We start from the raw sequence: 20,133 nt of genomic DNA, 5'->3' as shown, positions 1-20,133 counted from the left end.
AAATTGGAAAAATGTAAATTCTATACTTGGCATTCACTTTTTTCTACTAAAGGTCATACCGAAACTGTTGTTAGAAGGCAAACCTTAATAATCTAGGTCAATTATCAGACTACAAAATTTTGCCCTAAATAATGATTGGGTGATCTTTTTTTTTTTACTTCCATTGTGCCTAGAAATTTAATCTTCAACAAAAGACTGATTAAGTCTGTTAAATATCAAAATATAGTGAGAAATAGAACTGTTCCAGAATTACATAAATTTCCAAATGAAGATGGAGAGCTATAACACGACCATCTCACATATATGAAACAAACATGCTTCAATGGCCTCAAAATTAAATTGATTTAAACCCAATTGAAAACCTATGGGAAGTAACCAAGACACAAGGGCAAATAAGAGAATGAATTTAAGAGTATGCACAATACCATAAAAATACAGTGAGGAATATGTAAGAAAGCTTATAATGAAGGAAAGCTGGCAGGCAGAGCTATTTTTGTTCTTCCCAAGTACAAGACAAAGCAAGTTAAAATAGTAGCTTTTCTAAAAAAAGATATCTAGGGTTTTAGTAAACTATAAGCTCAATGGAAGTCAACTATATGAAAAATAAAAACACTACTGTGTCTTTTAAGTATATTAAATCGTAAAGCTTATAAGGACTAACACTAGTCCTGCTATGTACTCTGGTCTAGTCAGATTACATCTGTAGTAATACATTTATTTCTGATTATCAGTGATAAGAAGACACTGATAAGCTGAAGAACATTTAGATGAAATCAACCAAAATTGTGAAAAGCCACAAATCCATGCCATATTATATAAGAACTGGTTGAAGAAATTAGATACTTAGCTTAGAGAATGTGAAGGGGTGGGAAGATGATATGTGTTGTAGTGTCTTTAAGGCTTCCACGTAGAAGAGGGATCAAATGGAATTATAATTTTACTAGTAAATATATATTAATTACCTTGCACAGATTTCTGTTAGATTTCTATGTCTTCTGTGAAGTCACTGATAAGGATATTAAAAAGCACAGGGTAAAAACACCTTATGAGAAAATCCATTGGAGATCTATTCAAGCTAATATCAAACTATTAACGACCTTTTGGTCCAGTCATTTAACCAGTTCTAAAACCATCTAACTCTAGTATCTAGTTCACAATTCTCCATCTTTTCCATGAGAAATTGACAAATGCTTTGCTAAAATCTATGAAATTCTAATCTCTGTCACTTCCTTGAATCTACCACTTTAATAACTTTCAAAAAAAATGTTAGTTTAGCATAATCTGATCATGATCATGATAAATCTTTATCATGCTGGCTTTTTATTATCACCTTTGTTGTCATATTTCCTTTTCTGGATGTCCATTCACTAATTAATAATATGCTGTCGAATTTTGAAACCTCACAGGAATTAAAAACTGGCCTACATTTAATTTGCAGAATCCATTCTCTTTCCTTTTCTGGAGTTGTGATAATTCCTTCATTTTCCATGATCTTTCAAGAAGCCACTAATAGTGATTCAGAAATCGCATTGTAAGTTTTTTCACTACTACAGAATGTGTGATTCATCTGAGGCAAGTGACTAAAATTCATAAAATCTTATATGGATATGCCTTGGGTTTCAAGTTCCTATTATCCATCCCCACCCCTCTCCCCAAAGTGTAATTAATTTACAACCAGAAGAGCAGAGTTCAAATTCCTCCTCTGTTTCTTATTACCTATTTGATTTGGGGCAACTCACAAATTAACCTCTCTGGGCCTCAGTCTCCTCAATTGTAAAATGAAGCAATTGGACAACTTCTAAAGTGTCTTCCAGCTCTAAATCTGTCCTATATGATCCTAACTCAAAAATCATTCTCCCTGACAGGAAAAGAAAATAAAAATAATTAAGACTGTTTTGCCTTCTGTCATCATCCCATCTACAATAAAGCATCAATCCTATCCATTCTTTGTTCCTCTTATTTAACTCAATATGAACAAAATGCTCTCCCTCCTCATCTTCCCCAAAAAACCCAAATGATTTTTGGTCAGTCTTAGCTTTTCTTACTAGCAGCCTCCATTTATTTTATACTTTTAGCATCCCTCACATTATCTGTACAATGCTATCATCTTATTGTATGCATCTTTAAAAAGTCCAAGTTGGTAAGTCCTATACATCTTTTTATACACTTCTTTCTTTGCCTCACTGGAATGATTTCTTTTTGTGTCTTCCCAATTTTATCTTTGAGCTTCTTCCTCCAGGGTTGAATTTTTAATGGATAGGAGCCTATCTATACTTCCCCTGAAATCTGCTTTTCTCAAATCTAAGGAATATTTTTGACTATGCTTGGTTTTCCTGCCTCTGTCACAAAAACTTTAGCAATTCTAGTCACTTCCTTCACTAAGTTCCCATCACTTCCACTCCGACAACTTGATTAGAATTAAATCCTGAAAAGAAATTTTCCCTTGTTGATTTCTCAGATTTCTAAAGGAGGAACTTATCTTTATAGCAAGTCAAAAAATGATTAGGTAGCTTGACTTCTGGCAGAGAAAGGACTTCCAACAGAGGTTTGGATAACTGAAGTCCCCCGACACTAATATATATTATTCTTCTTGATCAGCTAGTGATATTTTCTGAATTCCTTATCCATTTCAGTGTAGGTGGCCTGTAATCTTCTTTTATGACGTATGTTTCCACAGATCTTTACTCAAATGCTCTCTACCATGTTTTCCCCTCACCACCTACTTTTTAGATAAGAGTATATCTTAGCTATTAAAGCCTAAAACTGCACTAAGACTTTTGAAACATCATGTATTCATTACTATTCTATTCTTCCTTTCCCTCAACAATTATCTCTTCTGTTTCTTTTTAAAAAATTATACCTCTCTAGAGTCAAAGTTTCATGGATTTCATCACACCAAGTTTTACTGATAGCTATGAATTTGAATTTGCCTTCTTCCCTTAAGATCTCTACTTCTACTTGCTTATTATCAGTAATACTTTATGCACTTCTGCACTTAACAACAAGCTAGTAAAAAGTCGGTGTAAACTGCTTCTTTGGGCTAGAAAGCCCCCCTTTTATATTTTCCCTTCGAGTATATTCCAATATTCTATTTAGAAAATATGGTCTAAGATCTATCTTGGTATATACCCTTTTAATGATGGTAGTACTAAGTTCTCAGAGATCATGCTTGAAATGTGGTTTATTTTTTGGGAAGAAGTACAGGTGAAGCAGAACCCAATATCACTGGTCTATCACCAGAAAAGAATAAGGGATTGTAATTGCTTAAAAACTGACTTTAAATCGCTTTGTGCAGTTTTAGAATCCTATCACCAGCAACAACACTCAGAGAAAATAAAGACTGAAATAAAAAAATATCCTGGGAAAACTCAGAAACATTTAAGAAACAAACAAGAGAAATTGTGGGACTTGCCTAGATCATAGTTAAAAGGCTGGCTCATGATTAGACATCAAATCTTCTATGTCACGAATTATGACTCTTGCAACACTGCTGTAGTGAGGGAATTTGTTTAATTTTCCTCTCAATATGGTGTATCAGAAAGTTGTATGACTGCAACTTACATAAATACTTGTACTGTTAGAACTACTAGATTCATTAGAATGTAGATAAGAGATTTGGTTTTTTGCCATTTGACTTGTTCAATAAATTAAGCCATAAAGCAGATTTCACTTCCTTGATTATTTAAAAAAGTTAGAAAGTATGATGCCAGTTTAAAACAAGGACTAAACTGAAGAGAAAAAGAAAGAACTGAAGGCTATGGTATATGTTCTTATAGATCTTCAGGAGTCTAATTCACTTTATAAATAGGCCATAAGTGTTGATTTCTCCATTATACAGCTACCTTCCAGAAAAGTCAACTCCCAATAATTCCAGCAAAAAAAAATAAATAAATAAAATTGGAAAAATCTTTCTCACCTTTCCTTTATCCTATTGTTCAGGGATACACAAATTTGTGAATTCTCTGAACTTCATGGTACAATATTTTTGAAATTACTTTTCACTGTTAATATAATACATTAAGGAAGAGTGCAAATGATTAAATAAGAACAGGTTAACTGGAGAATAATGAAAAATCATATTTTCATCAAGGGAAATAAGAGAGATTATGTATGAAAGCTTTATTCTTGCTTTTTTACTTGAAACTTGCTCACACAATTCTCTCTAAATTAATCTTATTCAGTTCCATACCAATCAAATTGTCACCAAAAAAAAAAATCAGTTTATAGAACTAGGAAAAAAAAAAACAACAAAATTCATCTAGTAGAACAAAAAGTCAAGAATATCAAGGGAATTAGTAAAAAAGAAAAAAAATTTCAAAGGAAGGTGGCTTAGCTGTACCAGATCTAAAGCTCTTTTATAAAGTAGCGGTCATCAAAATCATTTGGTACAGGCTAAGAAAGAGAATGGTAGATCACAAAATAGGTTAGACACAAGACACAATAGTCACCAACTTATCTACCCTTTGACAAATTCAAAGACTCTGAGTTCTGAGATAAGAATTCAGTTTTTGACAAAAATTACTGAGAAAACCAGAAAATAGTATGGCAGAAACTAGCATAGATCATATCTCATATCCTATACCAACATATGGTTGAAATGAGTTCAAGACTTAAACATAAAAAATATTATAAGCAAATTAGGAGAGCAAGGGATAGTATATCTGTAATATTTTTGGAGAAGGAAGGAATTTGAGGTCAAAGAAGAACCAGAGAACATTATGAAATACAAAATGAATAATTTTGATTGCATTAAATTAAAAAGTTTTTGTACAAACAAAATCAATGCAGCCAAGTTTAGAAGGGAAACAGAAATCTGGGGAACAATTTTTTATAGCCAGTGTTTCTGATAAAGTCTGAGAACGGAGTCAAATTTAAAAGGACACAATTAATTCCCCAATTGATAAATGATCAAAAGATATGAACAAGTTTTAGATGAAAAAATTAAAGCCATCTGTAGTCATATGAAAATATGCTCTAAATCACTATTGATTAGAGAAATGAAAATTAAAACAACTCTGATTTCTTCATACCTCCCAAATTGGCTAAGATAATAAATGTTGGAGGGGATTTGGGAAAATTAGGACATTAGCACATTGTTGTTGAAATTGTGAAGTAATCCAACCACTCTGGAGAACAATTTGGAATTATGCCCAAAGAACTATAAAACTGTGCACATTCTTTGATCTATCACTGTCACTACTGGGTCTGTATTACAAAGATAAAAGAGGGGAAAAGACCCACATGTGCAAAAATGTTTGTAGCAGCTCTTTTTGTAGTGGCAAGGGAATTAGAAAATAAGTAGATACCCTCAGTTGGATAATGGCTGGATAAGTTATGGTATATGAATGTAATGGAATATTATTGTTCTAAAAGAAATGAGCAGGTTGGTTTCAGAAAATCTTGGAAAGACTTACAATAAACTGATGTTGAGTGAGGTGATCAGAATCAGGAGAACACTGTATAGAGTAAGAGCAAGCCTATGCGATGATCAAAATGATAAACTTAGCTCTTTTCAGCAATGCAGTGATCTAAGACAATTTCAACAGATTTGGATAGAAAATGCCATCCACATTCAGAGAGACAACTATGGAGAATAAATGTGAACCAGAGTAATATTTTAAATGTATTTCCATATTATTCATATTGTGAAAGAAAAAGCAGAACAAAAAGGAAAAACCACAAGAAAAAAGTAACACTCCCCTCTCACCCCCAAAGGTAGAAATGATTGCACATCTATAATATTTATAACAAACTGCTTGCTATCTTGGGAAGAAGGGATGGGAGGAGGGAGAAAAAAATTCTGAAAATTAAACTCCTATAAAACCAAATGTTGAAAACTATCTTTATATGTAACTGGAAAAATAAAATATTGAAATTTTAAAAAATGTGTGAGGAAAATAAGAAAAAAAAATTTGCTTGCAATAGAATAGATTATGGCCAAGTAAACTGAGAAAGTATAATACAGAAATATAAGAATAACATATTTCTATAATATTTTATATAACTCCTAAATTTTTAAAATTCTTGATAATGAAATACTACATATAAAAATACTTAGCTTCTTTTAAAAGAAAAAAAAGCTACATAAATTCAAGGTGATATACAATTGTTCCATCTGTGTCTTTAGTACAATAAAACTTAGCTTAACTCTCCCCAGTTGTACAAAAGAGTTATCAAAGCAAATGAGCTAGGCTGTACCAGGGAGATGCTATGGTTCTAGCATTGCCATCATTTTCCACTGGAGAAATAAGCCATATGGCATGGATTAGTTAAAAATTCAATGACCAGTATTTAAATGATGAGCTATATCATGTCTGCTATTTCATATACAGAAATATTTCTCATTGAAACACTTCTAAATCTTCAAGTCAGCATTAGACAATATGGCAAGTGCTCCAATATCCTAACAGGATTTGGTTATAACAGTCGATGACCAATTATTTTCTCTAAATTTCCCATTTCTTTTGTAGATTTCTAGACTATGGATTTGGATGTTTAATTTTCTGTGATATGAGTGTTTGGAGGAAGTAACTATTAGTAATATTTTCAAATGCTACAAAGAAAAATGGCTATTGACACAAAATGGACCATAATTATCTTATGTACTCCATGTAAATTAAATTAAAAGAAAATTATTATTTATAGAACTGATTGCATATCTATGACAATGCAAATACAGAAGTTCTGTAGTGGCATGATTTTGTTTGTGGTATTTTTATTTGCAAGAAATTTAAATTCAAGTACTGTAAAAGGTCTTTTTTCCAAAGATAATCCAAAGTTCTGACACAAGTTCATAAGTAAACGGTTTAATGATTTTTCCTTACTCTCCATTTGTGCCCCAAAGAAAAACTACTACATAATTTGGCACAAACTGACATGACTGGCGGTCTTTGCTCAACAGAGGCTTAGTACCAGAATAGCAAAGGGTTTGTAAGGCCAAAGACTGAGGTGCATGAATACTTGGCAGGTTTCAAGATTCCTAATGCAGCTGTGTACCCACATTATGCATGGCTCAAAGCAAAGTTATAATTTCTATTCTCATTCAACTGACATATAATATAAAGGGAAAAAAAAGATATTGGGGAAAAGTCTTGCCAGAAATGACACCTGAAATATTCCTCTAATCATGAAATTTCTAGTATCTAGCACACTATCTCTCACAGAGCACTAAGGAATCATTTTATTATCTTAACTGCATTACTAATTTTTTTGTAAGCACAGGAGGCTTTAGAAACACATTTCTATACTAGCCAAGAAATTATTTCCATGAAGAATGTATAAAACAAGTCAATAAATTTACTGGAAATGTGAGGTATTTTAAATGATCCATCAGATCAATAATATTATTTTGTCTTTTTCTAAATTTTATGTCAAGAACTTAAATTTTATTTTTTGTCAAGAACTTAATTACTTTATGTCAAGAACTTAAATTTCTTCCCCAAAAGTTTTAATAGGATGTAGTTGATAGGTTCTTTAAATTTTTTATTATTTTTATTTGTAATACATTAATTTAGATTCTACTAAATGAACAAGTTCTAAGTTTAGATTTACACACACACACACACACACACACACACACACAGAGGAGAGACGCAGCCCCCAAATTACAAATAAGGAACATACTTTAAATTTGTCTGTAAATCATTTGTTATTAATTTGGAATACATTTTCCTTTAATTTCCTAGCTAGCCCACAAAAACATATCTAATATATAATATTGCTTAAGTATATGGTACTAAATTATTAAAACTACTCAACTACCACGTTTAATAATGTTTTTATGTAATGTGTCCCAGGTTATAACTTAAGATGTTGTACTCCCATCCTTACCTCTCTATTTCCCTTTTATAGTTCCTATCTGGAGGATTAACTAAATCTGCTTGGATCTCCAGCAGGGGAGGGACTGGGATGATGAATAGAAGATAGAAAGAGGGTCAAAGCTCTAGTTTTTAATCTGGGGTCCACAAACATATATATGATAACTGTATTTTTCATTACAATTGGTTTCCTTAGAGATGGCTAAATTGTGTCTAGTAGACAGAATGCAGGCTTTGAGTCAGGAACACCTGAGTTCAAATCCAGCCTCAAATATTTATTAGATGTATGATCCTGGACAAATCATTTAATCTTTGCTTCCCTCAATTATAAAAATTATTATTTTCTAGTAACTACCTTGCAGGTATGAGGATGTAATTGTAAAGTGTCTCTAAAATGCACAATGCTTGTCACATTCTAAGTTCTATATAAATGCTTATTCCCTTTCCCCTATTCTTTGCCTTCTAACCCTATTTAAAAAAATTTCCAGGGCACTCATTATACTGGGGTATACAATACAGCATATTACTGTGTTGTACAAAGAAGCATGGAATGAATCATATTAATAGATAGAAACTAAGTAAACAGAACAGGAAAACAATATATGCTATGACTACAACAAAGCAAATTGGAAGAGCAGCAAAATTAATGAAAATGAATATTATAAAACTTTAAAGATAAAACTTAACTCCAAAGAATAAATTAGAGATGATAGCCTTTCCTGACCTTTTGCAGAAGAAGACCTCCATAGGTTTGGAACATCGCAATGTGTTGAGTGATTATGATAACTTTTTATTTTTTACTAAGAAATAACCTTCTGGGAGGGGGAAGGTTTGGAAATAAAAAAGGACATGTAAGTGATACAAAAACAAAAGATATCAATAAAAACATAAAGGTGTTGTAAGTCTAGGATGAGAGATTTAGATCTTGAAGGAATCCAAGAAACCATCTAGTCTAATTTACTCATTTGTAAAATGAATAAACTGGATTTGCCATGGTCACATCACTAGTAAGGAGTAGCAGCCCACATATGAATTCAGGTCCTCTAAACTCCAATTCCTTTAATAAGATGATTTTGAGGATCTTTTCTAACTTAGGTTCTCTACTCAATGCTAAATTCTTCCCAAATCCTTTATGCTACTTATTTCCAGTGTTGCTGATTCTGAGTCTTCTCCAGTGTCAAAGTGTAATTCTTTTGTTTTTAAACAAAAAACCCCACTAAACTATGCATGTTAATTCAGGTATTGAAGTAGATCTGGGAGGGAAATAAAGAGATGGTACTTGGTCTGGTGGCAGCAGTAGAAGCAAAGAACAGAAGTGAATTTGGATTGTAATTCACAGAATCTGCAAATAGGAATATCAATAAAACCTCCATGTATAAGGAATCCATTTTCCACTTTGACACAAACCTGGAATTCTTCCAAATAAGGAGCAAATACCTTTGCTAAGAACATCTCTATGTTATTGCTTGATTTAATAATAAAATCATCAAAACACATTTTTATTATATCTTTCAAGGAAACTTAACAATTTTGACATGTATACAACATACTTTATTGGAAGACAATCTTTAAGGTAGCATCTTCCTTTTCAACATAAATTTTCAACAACTTTTTTTACATTCAACAAATAAGCACAGTGAAATTTTTGTATTTTTGAGTTACTGGTCAATATAAAGATGTAATCTGCTGCATAATGTCATTTTTGAAAGCTTTGCTATTTTCATAACTTCATCCAAGTTGTTACTGATTCATGAATAGATTATTTTTGATAAGAATTTTACAGAGCTAGGAAAATACTCATATGGATCAACAGATAAACTCTCTTGCCCACAATTTTTGGGTAATAATAAAGTCAATAAGTTTTTCTGAAGACTTTAGTATCTTCCCCTCTTTCAAACACCTTAGGATTCAATCCTTTAATACCCTTAAATACCTTTAAAACCATATCATTTCCAGTACCAACATCTTACATGAATACTCTGTTTAGTCCAGGTGTTCTTACTATCTTTATTTTCTTTAGGGCTTTTCTACTTCTTTATGAAGCAATGACACTGAAGACTAAAATTAGAGTTCAAATGTGACGACTCCACTGTCACTACTGGAGAAACAAGTCTGTTAATATAATTTTTTTAAACCTATCACTTCCATTTTCTATTTCCATATTTCTTTGAATGCCTTCAGTATGATCTAGGTTAGGTCTCTTAACAAATTGTCTACAAATCTGTTTAACCATCCATCACTACTTACTGTTCTGAGATGATACTGTTCAAAATTTATAAAAAAATCTAAAACATCTATGGTCAGATATTACAAAGATAGCTAATTAATTTGAAAATGATCCATATAAATGTAATCAGTAATTTTCTATTTTCAAATACAATTAATTTTATTCTTGTAATGCTGCTTATTTAGCATTTGCCAGCAATTTCTAAATTTCTTTTTGAAGTAGCATGATATATAGATTTGATATTTCTTTATAGCCTATCAGTCTTTGGCCTATCTTATTTCTTATTCCAGAACCAAGTTTTCCAACATATTTTTCAATGATCTTGCTGTGTCCACTTTGGCATTTAAGTCAACAACAACTATTAAAAAATTTATATTGGTTTAAGGGTCTTAACTGAGTGCTTAGCAAATCTGTCTACTTCTTCAATTCTAAAGTAAATGTCTTTAGTTTTCCCTAAAATGACAATGTCAATACTGATGTATTTTTACTCTTCAGTAGTATATTAATTTATTGATCTTTGATCTCATATTCAGAATATCAAGAGCCAAAGTTGTTATAAATCATTTAAAAAATAATTGATATTTAGCACCATTTGCCTCTTCTCCCACCATTTTTGTCACCATCATTGGAGAAGCAGAAAGAAGTCATACAAGATTAATAATTACTATATATAATTACTATATATTTTTCTTTGTTTCAATCTATTGAAATCAGGTTAACAAATGTTAAATGCCCACAGTGTTAAAAGCATTGTGTGAAGCACTGAGAATACAAAGGAAAAAATTAAGCAGTCAGTCCTTGTTTTGAAGAAACTGTGCACGAATTGTCCTAGTCAAATAACTCATCACTATGTGAATAGGCTACTGCTGTTGAGCCTCTCTGTAGTAGCTTAAAAAGCAGACACAGTCTATTGTAAAACTATACCTGAACCTCCACTGTCATAATCTTTGAGAAGCCAGGATTACCTCTGGGCACTAGCTTCTCCCCATTCCTTTCCAGCCCATAAGTGTAATGCTTTCTCTTATCTCAGTCTCTTGGAATCTCTACTTTCCTTTAAGACTCAGCTCAAGTGCCAGTTTCTGTTTGAGGCCTTTCCTGGTCATTGCAGCAGCTAATGTCTTTCTCTCCAATGTTACCTTGTTAATTTGTCTCATGGACTCTTGAACTGAATAGAATGTTTGGCACACAAATAAGAGCATGCCAAGTAATATAACATTTCATTAAATTTGGATGTCTTTTTGAAAGTATTTATTTGCAATCCCTCTACCCTTGTCAGCTTGCATTTTTGATTTCCTTCACAGGCTAACTGTACACTATTCCAAAGTATGATTCTTTTTGAACAGCAAAATAACTGTTTGGACATATATACATATATTGTATTTAATTTATACTTTAACATATTTAACATGTATTGGTCAACCTGCCATCTGGGGGAAGGGGTAGGGGAAAGGAGGGGAAAAATCGGAACAAAAGACTTGGCAATTGTCAATGCTGTAAAATTGCTCATGCATATAACTTGTAAATAAAAAGCTATTAAAAAACAGAAAGAAAGAAAGAAAGTATAGTATCTACCAGTGTGAGGAGGGGCTGTTTTTGTCTTTCTTTGTATGCCTAGAACTTAATACAGTGATTAGCAAAGTATAAGGGCTTTGCTGACTAATTGATAACAACCAAATAAGGGTAGGTTGTAATTAAGAGATCCTAGAACTTGCCATAAAATTTAATTTTTAAAAGTTTTGTTACCAAAAGTTAAAGTTCCTTAAATTCAGGTTTTAACTACTATTGAATGATAATGACTTTGGTTAACAACTTATTCATAAAATCAGGGGCTGACTGTTTTGGAGAAAAGAAGGGAATACATACCATTTTTTTCTGCGAATGCAATGGCATCTTCTTTAGTACTGAAGGTTAGAACGAGATTTGAGAGAGGATCTGCCCTGTTAAAAAATAATATTTGTGTTTAGTTATCTGGAGCTTAATATGCCAACATTTTTAGACAGATTATTGTGTGCATATATGTCTGGATTTTTTAAGCATTTTCGTGCTAAAACACAAAGGGCTATAAAGGAAAACAGGAAGAAGAAAACTGAGATATGAGGCTTCTTTTTATCCTCATCATCCAAACAGAGAACCCTGCAGAGATATAACAACAAAACTCTGGCCATCTTAATTCCATCATTACTATAAAGCATAGAGAAACTGCCAAGATATGATGAACATGGTTTGTGTTCCAACTTCTGAAGAAATCACTCCTACTGTCAGAGACATTTAGAACAATGAGGCTCCAGGACCTAATGGCATACCTGCTGAGTTTTTCAAGGAGGAATGGAGGTAATGTTTAGGCATCTAGGCTTTTCTTCCTTTCCAAAACATGAAATGCTGAAGAAATGCCACAAGATTTCAAAAATGTGACTGCCATTGTAACCCTTAATGAAAGCTGATGATAGCAAACAGGAACTATCTGGACTGGATTCTTCCAGAAAAACTCTCAACTATAACAAAATCATATACTCTCAAGAATCACACTATTTTCCTTGCTTTCTTCAAGTCTTGGATCAAATCCTACATTCTGCAAATCTTTCCCAGTTTTTCTCAATCCTAGTACCTCCCTATGAAATTACTTTAATTTACTGTGTAAATATCTTTTATGTAACAAGTGTCTTGCAGGTAAACTTGAGAACAGGGGTTGTTTGTATCTTTCTTTGCAAATCTCGAACAGTGCTGGCACATACTGTCTAATAAATGCTTGGTGACTTGATTATTTGATTTTTGCTGTTTTAAGTCAGATAAAGCAAGAATATATAAAATCTGAAGTCCTAAGGAACTCGCTATTAAGAAACAACTTTTCAGATAGAAGGGATTTGAAAGAATAGCCTGAATAATTCATTTTTATAGGTGAGGAAAAAGTGGCTCAGAATGGCAAAGAGATCTTCTAAAGATCATAAAATAATTAAGTAAGCAATATAAAGTTCTTATTATGTGCCAGGCACTAGAGATATAAAGACAAATTGTTAACAAATTAATTGTCTCTAAATTATTTCTCTAATTCCATGAATTTCCTCCAGGAATTGACATTCAATCAGAAAACATATGGATATAATTATATAAAGTATGTATGAAATGAATATAAGGGATATATGGGGAATGAACAGGTCACTAGAAGCTAGCGAAATTTTAAAAAATCTCCAAACCAGAATTTAAAACTATTGATTTTCATATTATTCTTTGTGGCATAATGACCACACTACATATAAACCATTTAAAAGCCAGTGTCAATGTGCATACAATTTATAAAATTACTTGTGATTGATGGAATGTATTCAGTTGATGAATGAACAAACAGCAGTGAAAGAGCACTAAGCTAGGAATTAGGAAATCTAAATTCAAATTCCTTGGGAAGTGAGGGAAGGGGAAAGGGGTATGTGTGCTGTGTGAATAGGGAAGGTAGTATTATCTTTATCTTTCAGATAAACAGATCTGTAAAGTTAAATAATCATATTAGTTTAATATACAAAAAAGAATATTAGAATTTTAGAGCTGGAAGAGACATTAGAGATTATTTAGCTCCATTGTCTTTTTATAGATAAAGAATATGGCTCATATGTTAACTGAATAAGAACACAAAGCTAATTTGTGGCAAAAGTGGGGTGATTCAAATGCCTGTCACCTAGTTGTCAACTCAATGTGTTTTTTTGTTTTGATTTGATTTTTTTTTTCTTTCTGTGATACTGTAATGTTTCCTTTTAAAACTGTTTCCACACACTAGTTCATTAAGTGACTTGACCAAAGGTCATATGTAATTAGCTCATGTCCCTTGATTCCTAGTCCTATATACAATATACAGTCTTTCATATATCAACTTATTCATTTCCACCAGGAAATCAAACAGACTATCTGTACTAGCTTTCCATTCCTAATTAAAAAAAAAAAGTTTGATTATTTAAACTGCAATTGTCAGTTGTCTTCCTAGGGATAGGCAAAAGAGAGGAGGAGAAAGTAGTAAGGGCTTAGTAAATGCTTATTGAAATTACAATAATAAAATATTTGAGTCTTACAAAATGATATATTCTAGTTGTGATGATTCACTTGTTCCCAAAACTAAGTTATGATTTTTTTTTTTTAAATTAGTACCGGGGCAGCTAGGTGGTGCAATGATTAGAGCATCAGCCCTGAAGTCAGGAAGACCCGAGTTCAAATCTGGTCTTAGACACTTAACACGTAACCCTAGGCAAGTCACTTAACTCCAATTACGTCAGCAAAAAATAGTACCTTTTCAATTTCTAGACAAGAGCAAACACTTTAAAAATATAATAAAAGTAAATTTAGAGGTGAAAACACAGACAATATTCACTATTTTGCTAATCACTAATAAATACCTGGATTTCACAACTGATACAACTTTCAGAGATCTCATGATTCCTCACACAGAAGCAGAGACACTATTTAAGATTATTAAAAGAACAACAGCAACAACAAAACCAAATCAAAGTGTCAACACAAACTGCCTTTTAAAAGTACAAATTTCAAGTGATATATCCAAAATATAAGTCCTTTACAAGATGTTTATAGGATATTTAAATTATAAGACATTAATGTTGACACCTTTAAAAGCAAAGAAAGTCAACTAGACTAGTTTCTACTTTTCAAAGATTAGTTTAACTCAAGCTCCTAATAGTAGTTCTGCATATCTGAAATGGTTCCAACTTGTAAAATGATTCTCTAGTCATTCCAAAAGGATCAATTAACCTATAAGTGCATTTTTAAACCTTTTTTTTTCATTTTTTGTTTTTTAAAGTTTTTAATTAACAGGCACTTAAAAATTAGCCTGTCCATACTATTACTTCCCACAGCCTAATTAAAAAAAAAAAAAAATAAAATTAAAAAAAAAAGCCCTGACATAGCTGCAAAGACTAGCAAAATAATTCCCTACATTGGCCATGCCCCAAAATGTTCCATATCATTATGTCTTTTGAGTTCAACTACTCTAAGAGGGAGCAAAATGTTTCATCTTCCTTCTTTTGGACTTATTTACTATTACATTGATCAAAGTTCTAATATCTTTTGATGTTTTTCTTTATAATGCTATCATTATATAAATTGTTCTCTAGTTCTGCTCACTTCTCTCTGCCAAAGTTCCTAGAGGTTTTCTGTCCTCTGAATCTGCTCATTTCATAATTTCTTATGACACAATAATATTCTATTACATTAACATTGTGATATAAATTCTTTATCTTAGCCATTCCACAATGGGAAACGGTTTCAATCTTCAATTTTTTGTTGAAAATAGCTGCAAAAATATCAGTACATATATATCCCTTTGTTCTTTCTTTTATTTCTATGTGGTATAGACTTAGTAGTGTTTTAGTCAGGTCAAAGGGAATATATAATTTAGTATAGATATAGTGTATATATATATATATAGTGTCAAATCTTTAAACGCATTCATAATGTATACAGACTAACAAATGAAGACCAGAATTAAATTAAACTGACATTTAATTTTTCAAGACTCTTAATAAAATAAAATAATTTATGACTACATTATCATAAAACCTAAAAACAATCTTTTTTTGAAAATATATTATTTTAATATTTTCAATAATATTATAAACATCAATGAATGCTCTTTTCAAGTTTGTGGACACACATATATCTATGTCTATATGTATACACACGTGTCAGAGATAGCAGAGGAAGGTGATATGGTGATAAGTACATAAACATTTAACTAAATTCAGTTCCACTAAATGTGGGTCAGCTATGTACATGGAATCATGACAAATATAGAAAATATAAAAACACAAATTGAATAGTGTTTGTCCTCAACAAACTTACAATTTTAAAACAATCTTAAGAGATGAATTCATGGAAATTATAAGAACATAATTTTTAAACTGCTATTCACTTAAGTTTTCAAAGTGACATTTTGCATACTATCTGCTCTCTAATCTCGATGCTTCAATCTCTATAAATTTCTCAATTAGTAAATCCTACTGCAAATAACTGATTGGTGGCACAAAGTACAATAAAATCTAGGCTGGAAGGAATGAGAAAAATATTCTTGTTCATCCCTGCCAATAAGCCCAACTGGTGCCACAGTCTTTTCCACCTGTTCTATTACAGGAATTCTCCAGGGAACTTAAATGCCTCACTAGATAAGTAGAGAAGATGGTAAACTTCCAATCTTCCCTCTAAATTATTCTAGTATATAGTCCTCTCTATACATAGATGATCAAGAAAAGCTGGCAAGATTATTATGAAAGGCTCAGTGAACTATCAATAATCATCAAAAGGTCTTGCAACCTAGCCATCTTTTTGAAAATGGATTTGGAGATTTATCATATGCTACAAACTCCCAAAATCTTTACCTTAAAAAATAAAATTAAGATTATTCTTTAACTTCAAAATTAAAAAAAAAAAACACTTTCCCAGAAATGACCACCTCTCAGGAAGTCAAACTTGAATTAATGATAGCTGTACTATATAAGTTTCTAAAAAAATCCATAAAATACTTAATCTCATTCAAGTTCTGTTTGAATCTGAAAAATCATATGCACCCTATTTGCTAGATTGTTTACTACAACATGGATAACCCTTACAGAATTAATGTGAAATATTTGTAAAGCTGTTAGCATAATGTCTGATACATAGGAGGAACTTACTAAATTGATAGTTTTCACCCCTATATGTGTTATATAACAAATTTGACCAATGAAATGGCAGGGTAAAGAAAAAAAGTAAAAGTATGATGAGTCCAATCTTCTGGCAGAGAGAGAGAAAAGGAAAAGGGAGAGGGCGGGATGAGGAGAAAGAGAAACACACACACACATACAGAGAGAGAGAGAGAGAGACAGACAGACAGACAGAGACAGAGATAGAGACAGTGAGTGAGTAGGAGTTTGGCTATTTTCAGGCTTACAAATGGCATCTGCTTTGTTGATCCAATAAGGAGTTAGGATAAATCATACTATGTGGAAATTTAGGTGCTGTAAGAATTCGCAATAGCTAAATCAGTGTGTACCTCTGCTTAAATTAGATGACCTTCTATTTCCAAGGATGACACAGAGGGCAAGTTAGTTGCCAGAAACTGAATGAGAGATGAGTTATTCTCTAAATATAAAATCCTACATTTGGTTTTCAAAGTCCTTACTAAACTGGCCCCCTCCTACCATTCTGGTCTTCCTTACCTTATTCCTTTTCATACACTCCATGACTGATTAACACTCCCTCCTTTCTACTCTTCTCAAAAGATATTCCATACTTCAACTCCTGTCATTTCTCCTATATTCTAAATTCTCTCCCTTTTCATTTCTGTCTCTTTGATTCCTCTAGGTACCAGTTAAAACACCATCTTTATCAAGAAACCTTTACCAAATTCCCCTTGATGTTAGTGCTTTTTCTCTAAGATTATTTCTAATTTCTCCAGTATATATTTTGTTTGAATGTAATTGTATGTCATCTTTCCCAGGACTGTGCATTCCTAAAGAGCTGGAGTTATTTGGGGGTATCTCTGTGTATGTCCCCAGTGGTTTGTATGTAGGGACTAAAATGATTGTCAACTAAAGAAAAAACAAAGTAAGAAAATTAAATATATATAAGCGATATAAAGATGAGAAATACTAAAAATTAATGCAGAAACTATATTAATTTTTTGCCAAAGAGGCCCACTAGTTTAATACTCACTATATGCTTAAAGAAGAAAAGCCACAGGGGACGTGGGAAAACAGGGACATTGATACATTGTTGGTGGAATTGTGAATACATCCAGCTATTCTGGAGAGCAATTTGGAACTATGCTCAAAAAGTTATCAAACTGTGCATATCCTTTGATCCAGCAGTGTTTCTACTGGGCTTATACCCCAAAGAGATACTAAAGAAAAATGTTTGTGGCAGCCCTGTTTGTAATGGCTAGATGCTGGAAAATGAACGTTCCATATGAACGTTATGGAATATTATTGTTCTGTAAGAAATGACCAGCAGGTTGAATACAGAGAGGACTGGCGAGACTTACATGAACTGATGCTAAGTGAAATGAGCAGAACCAAGAGATCATTATATACCTCAACAACGATACTGTTTGAGGATGTATTCTGATGGAAGTGGATCTCTTCGATAAAGAATGCTAATTCAGTTTCAATTGATCAAGAATGGACAGAAGCAGCTACACCCAAAGAAAAAACACTGGGAAATAAATATAAACTGCTTGCATTTCTGTTTTTCTTCCCAGTTTATACCTTCTGAATCCAATTCTCCCTATGCAACAAGAGAACTGTTCGCTTCTGCACACATATATTGTATCTAGGATACACTGTAACCTATTTAATGTGTAAAGGACTGCTTGCCATCTTGGGGAGGGGGTGGAGGGAGGGAGGGAGGGGGTGGAGGGAAGGAGGGAGAGGAAAAATCGGAACAGAAGTGAGTGCAAGGGATAATGCTGTAAAAAATTACCTTGGCATGGGTTCTGTCAATAAAAAGTTATTAAAAAAAAAACAGAAATAAGTTAAAATTTGGAAAAAGAGAGAGAGAGAGAGAGAGAGAGAGAAGAAAAGCCCCCAGTGATCATTTTAAATGTCTAGGTTTCCATGAAAATTAAAATCTTAAATAAGGCAATGATGCGAAAAAGTAACGATCAACTTAATATAGCCATAATAACCCAAGGTGGTTTAAAAAAAAAAAAAAGACACCTATGTACTGGGGGGAAAGGAAAACATGTAAAAAACAACAAATTTCACTGGTATAGAAACTCCTGGTAAGATAACTCCTACAATCAAAACTCTACAACTGATTGTTAAGATTTAAGTGATTTGTTCAGTGTCACAAGCAGGACTAGAATCCAGTTTTGATTCTGAAACAGCTTTCTACCTACTATGTAACACATTGACTCATGTGTTTCATAAACACAAGAAATTTCAATGGACTCAAAATTTAGGTTCTAGTTGACTTTTTTCCTTTTTTTAAAAAAATAACCCTGGAGAGATCATTATATACTTCAACAACAATACTATATGATGATCAATTCTGATGGACCTAGCCATCTTCAGCAGAGAGATGAACCAAATCAGTTCTAATGGAGCAGTAATTAACTGAACCAGCTACATCCAGCAAAAAAATCTGGGAGATGACTAAGAATCATTACATTGAATTCCCAATCCCTATATTTTTGCCCGCCTGCATTCTTTGATTTCCTTCACAGGCTAATTGTACAATATTTCAGAGTCCGATTCTTTTCGTACAGCAAAATAATGGTTTGGACATGTATACTTATTTTGTATTTAATTTATATTTTAATATATTTAACATGTATTGGTCACCCTGCCACATAGGGGAGGGGGTGGGAGAAGGAGGGGAAAAATTGGAACAAAAGGTTGGCAATTGTAAATGCTATAAAATTACCCATGCATGTAACTTGTAAATAAAAAGCTATTAAAAATCAATCAATCAATCAATAAAGATAACCCTGGAAGTTTACAATAATTAGAATGCAATCAAATCAAGAGTATTTTGTGATTTTAATACCTATAGATGTTTCATTATCACATCAAGAGAAAACTATTTTATTTTAAACTTCTAACCTCTAAAAATAAGGGACAAATCTTAGTCCCAAAAGAAAAGATGGGGGAAAGAGGTCAGGAAGGTTTATGTGAGTGAAATATTGCATATGCTGGCAAACATGTTCAAATGAGTTGACTTTTGCCAAACTTTTTTTTCTTGTTAATATTTTTATTAGAAGGGAATGAAAGGAAAGTATCTTTGGAAATAAAATTTAAAAATAAAGGACAGATATTAAGAAAAACTTCCAAAGACATGTAAAAAATTAAATCTCAATGTAAAAAGAACTGATGGAAATCAATGATTTATTTACATATCCCAAAAAGAGCTATAGAAACTATGTTTAAAGAGAAGGCTGGAACATTTATTTTTACAGCCTGAACATTTATAACACTTAAACCTAGTTATAGGCATTGGTATAATATGACTCATTTCATCACATAAACAAGCTCCTAAGTGATACTTATTACCTCTTGTTTGCACAGTAGTGTACATACTGCACAACATTATCTCACATAAGTCTCACAACAACTCTATGAA

General features: G+C 32.3%; 1 protein-coding gene across 1 annotated transcript in view; it reads right to left on the bottom strand.

The window, feature by feature from the left end:
- Positions 1–20,133, bottom strand: part of NDUFS4 (NADH:ubiquinone oxidoreductase subunit S4) — a 149,768-nt gene that overhangs the window by 11,578 nt on the left and 118,057 nt on the right. The window contains exon 4 of the mRNA XM_051990666.1: positions 11,908–11,981. Coding sequence (XP_051846626.1) covers positions 11,908–11,981 — 74 coding nt within the window. The remainder of the gene's footprint in view (positions 1–11,907; positions 11,982–20,133) is intronic.

Source organism: Antechinus flavipes, chromosome 1 (assembly GCF_016432865.1).
Source record: "Antechinus flavipes isolate AdamAnt ecotype Samford, QLD, Australia chromosome 1, AdamAnt_v2, whole genome shotgun sequence".
Lineage (NCBI taxonomy): Eukaryota > Metazoa > Chordata > Mammalia > Dasyuromorphia > Dasyuridae > Antechinus > Antechinus flavipes.
This window is presented reverse-complemented; position numbering and strand designations above follow the sequence as displayed.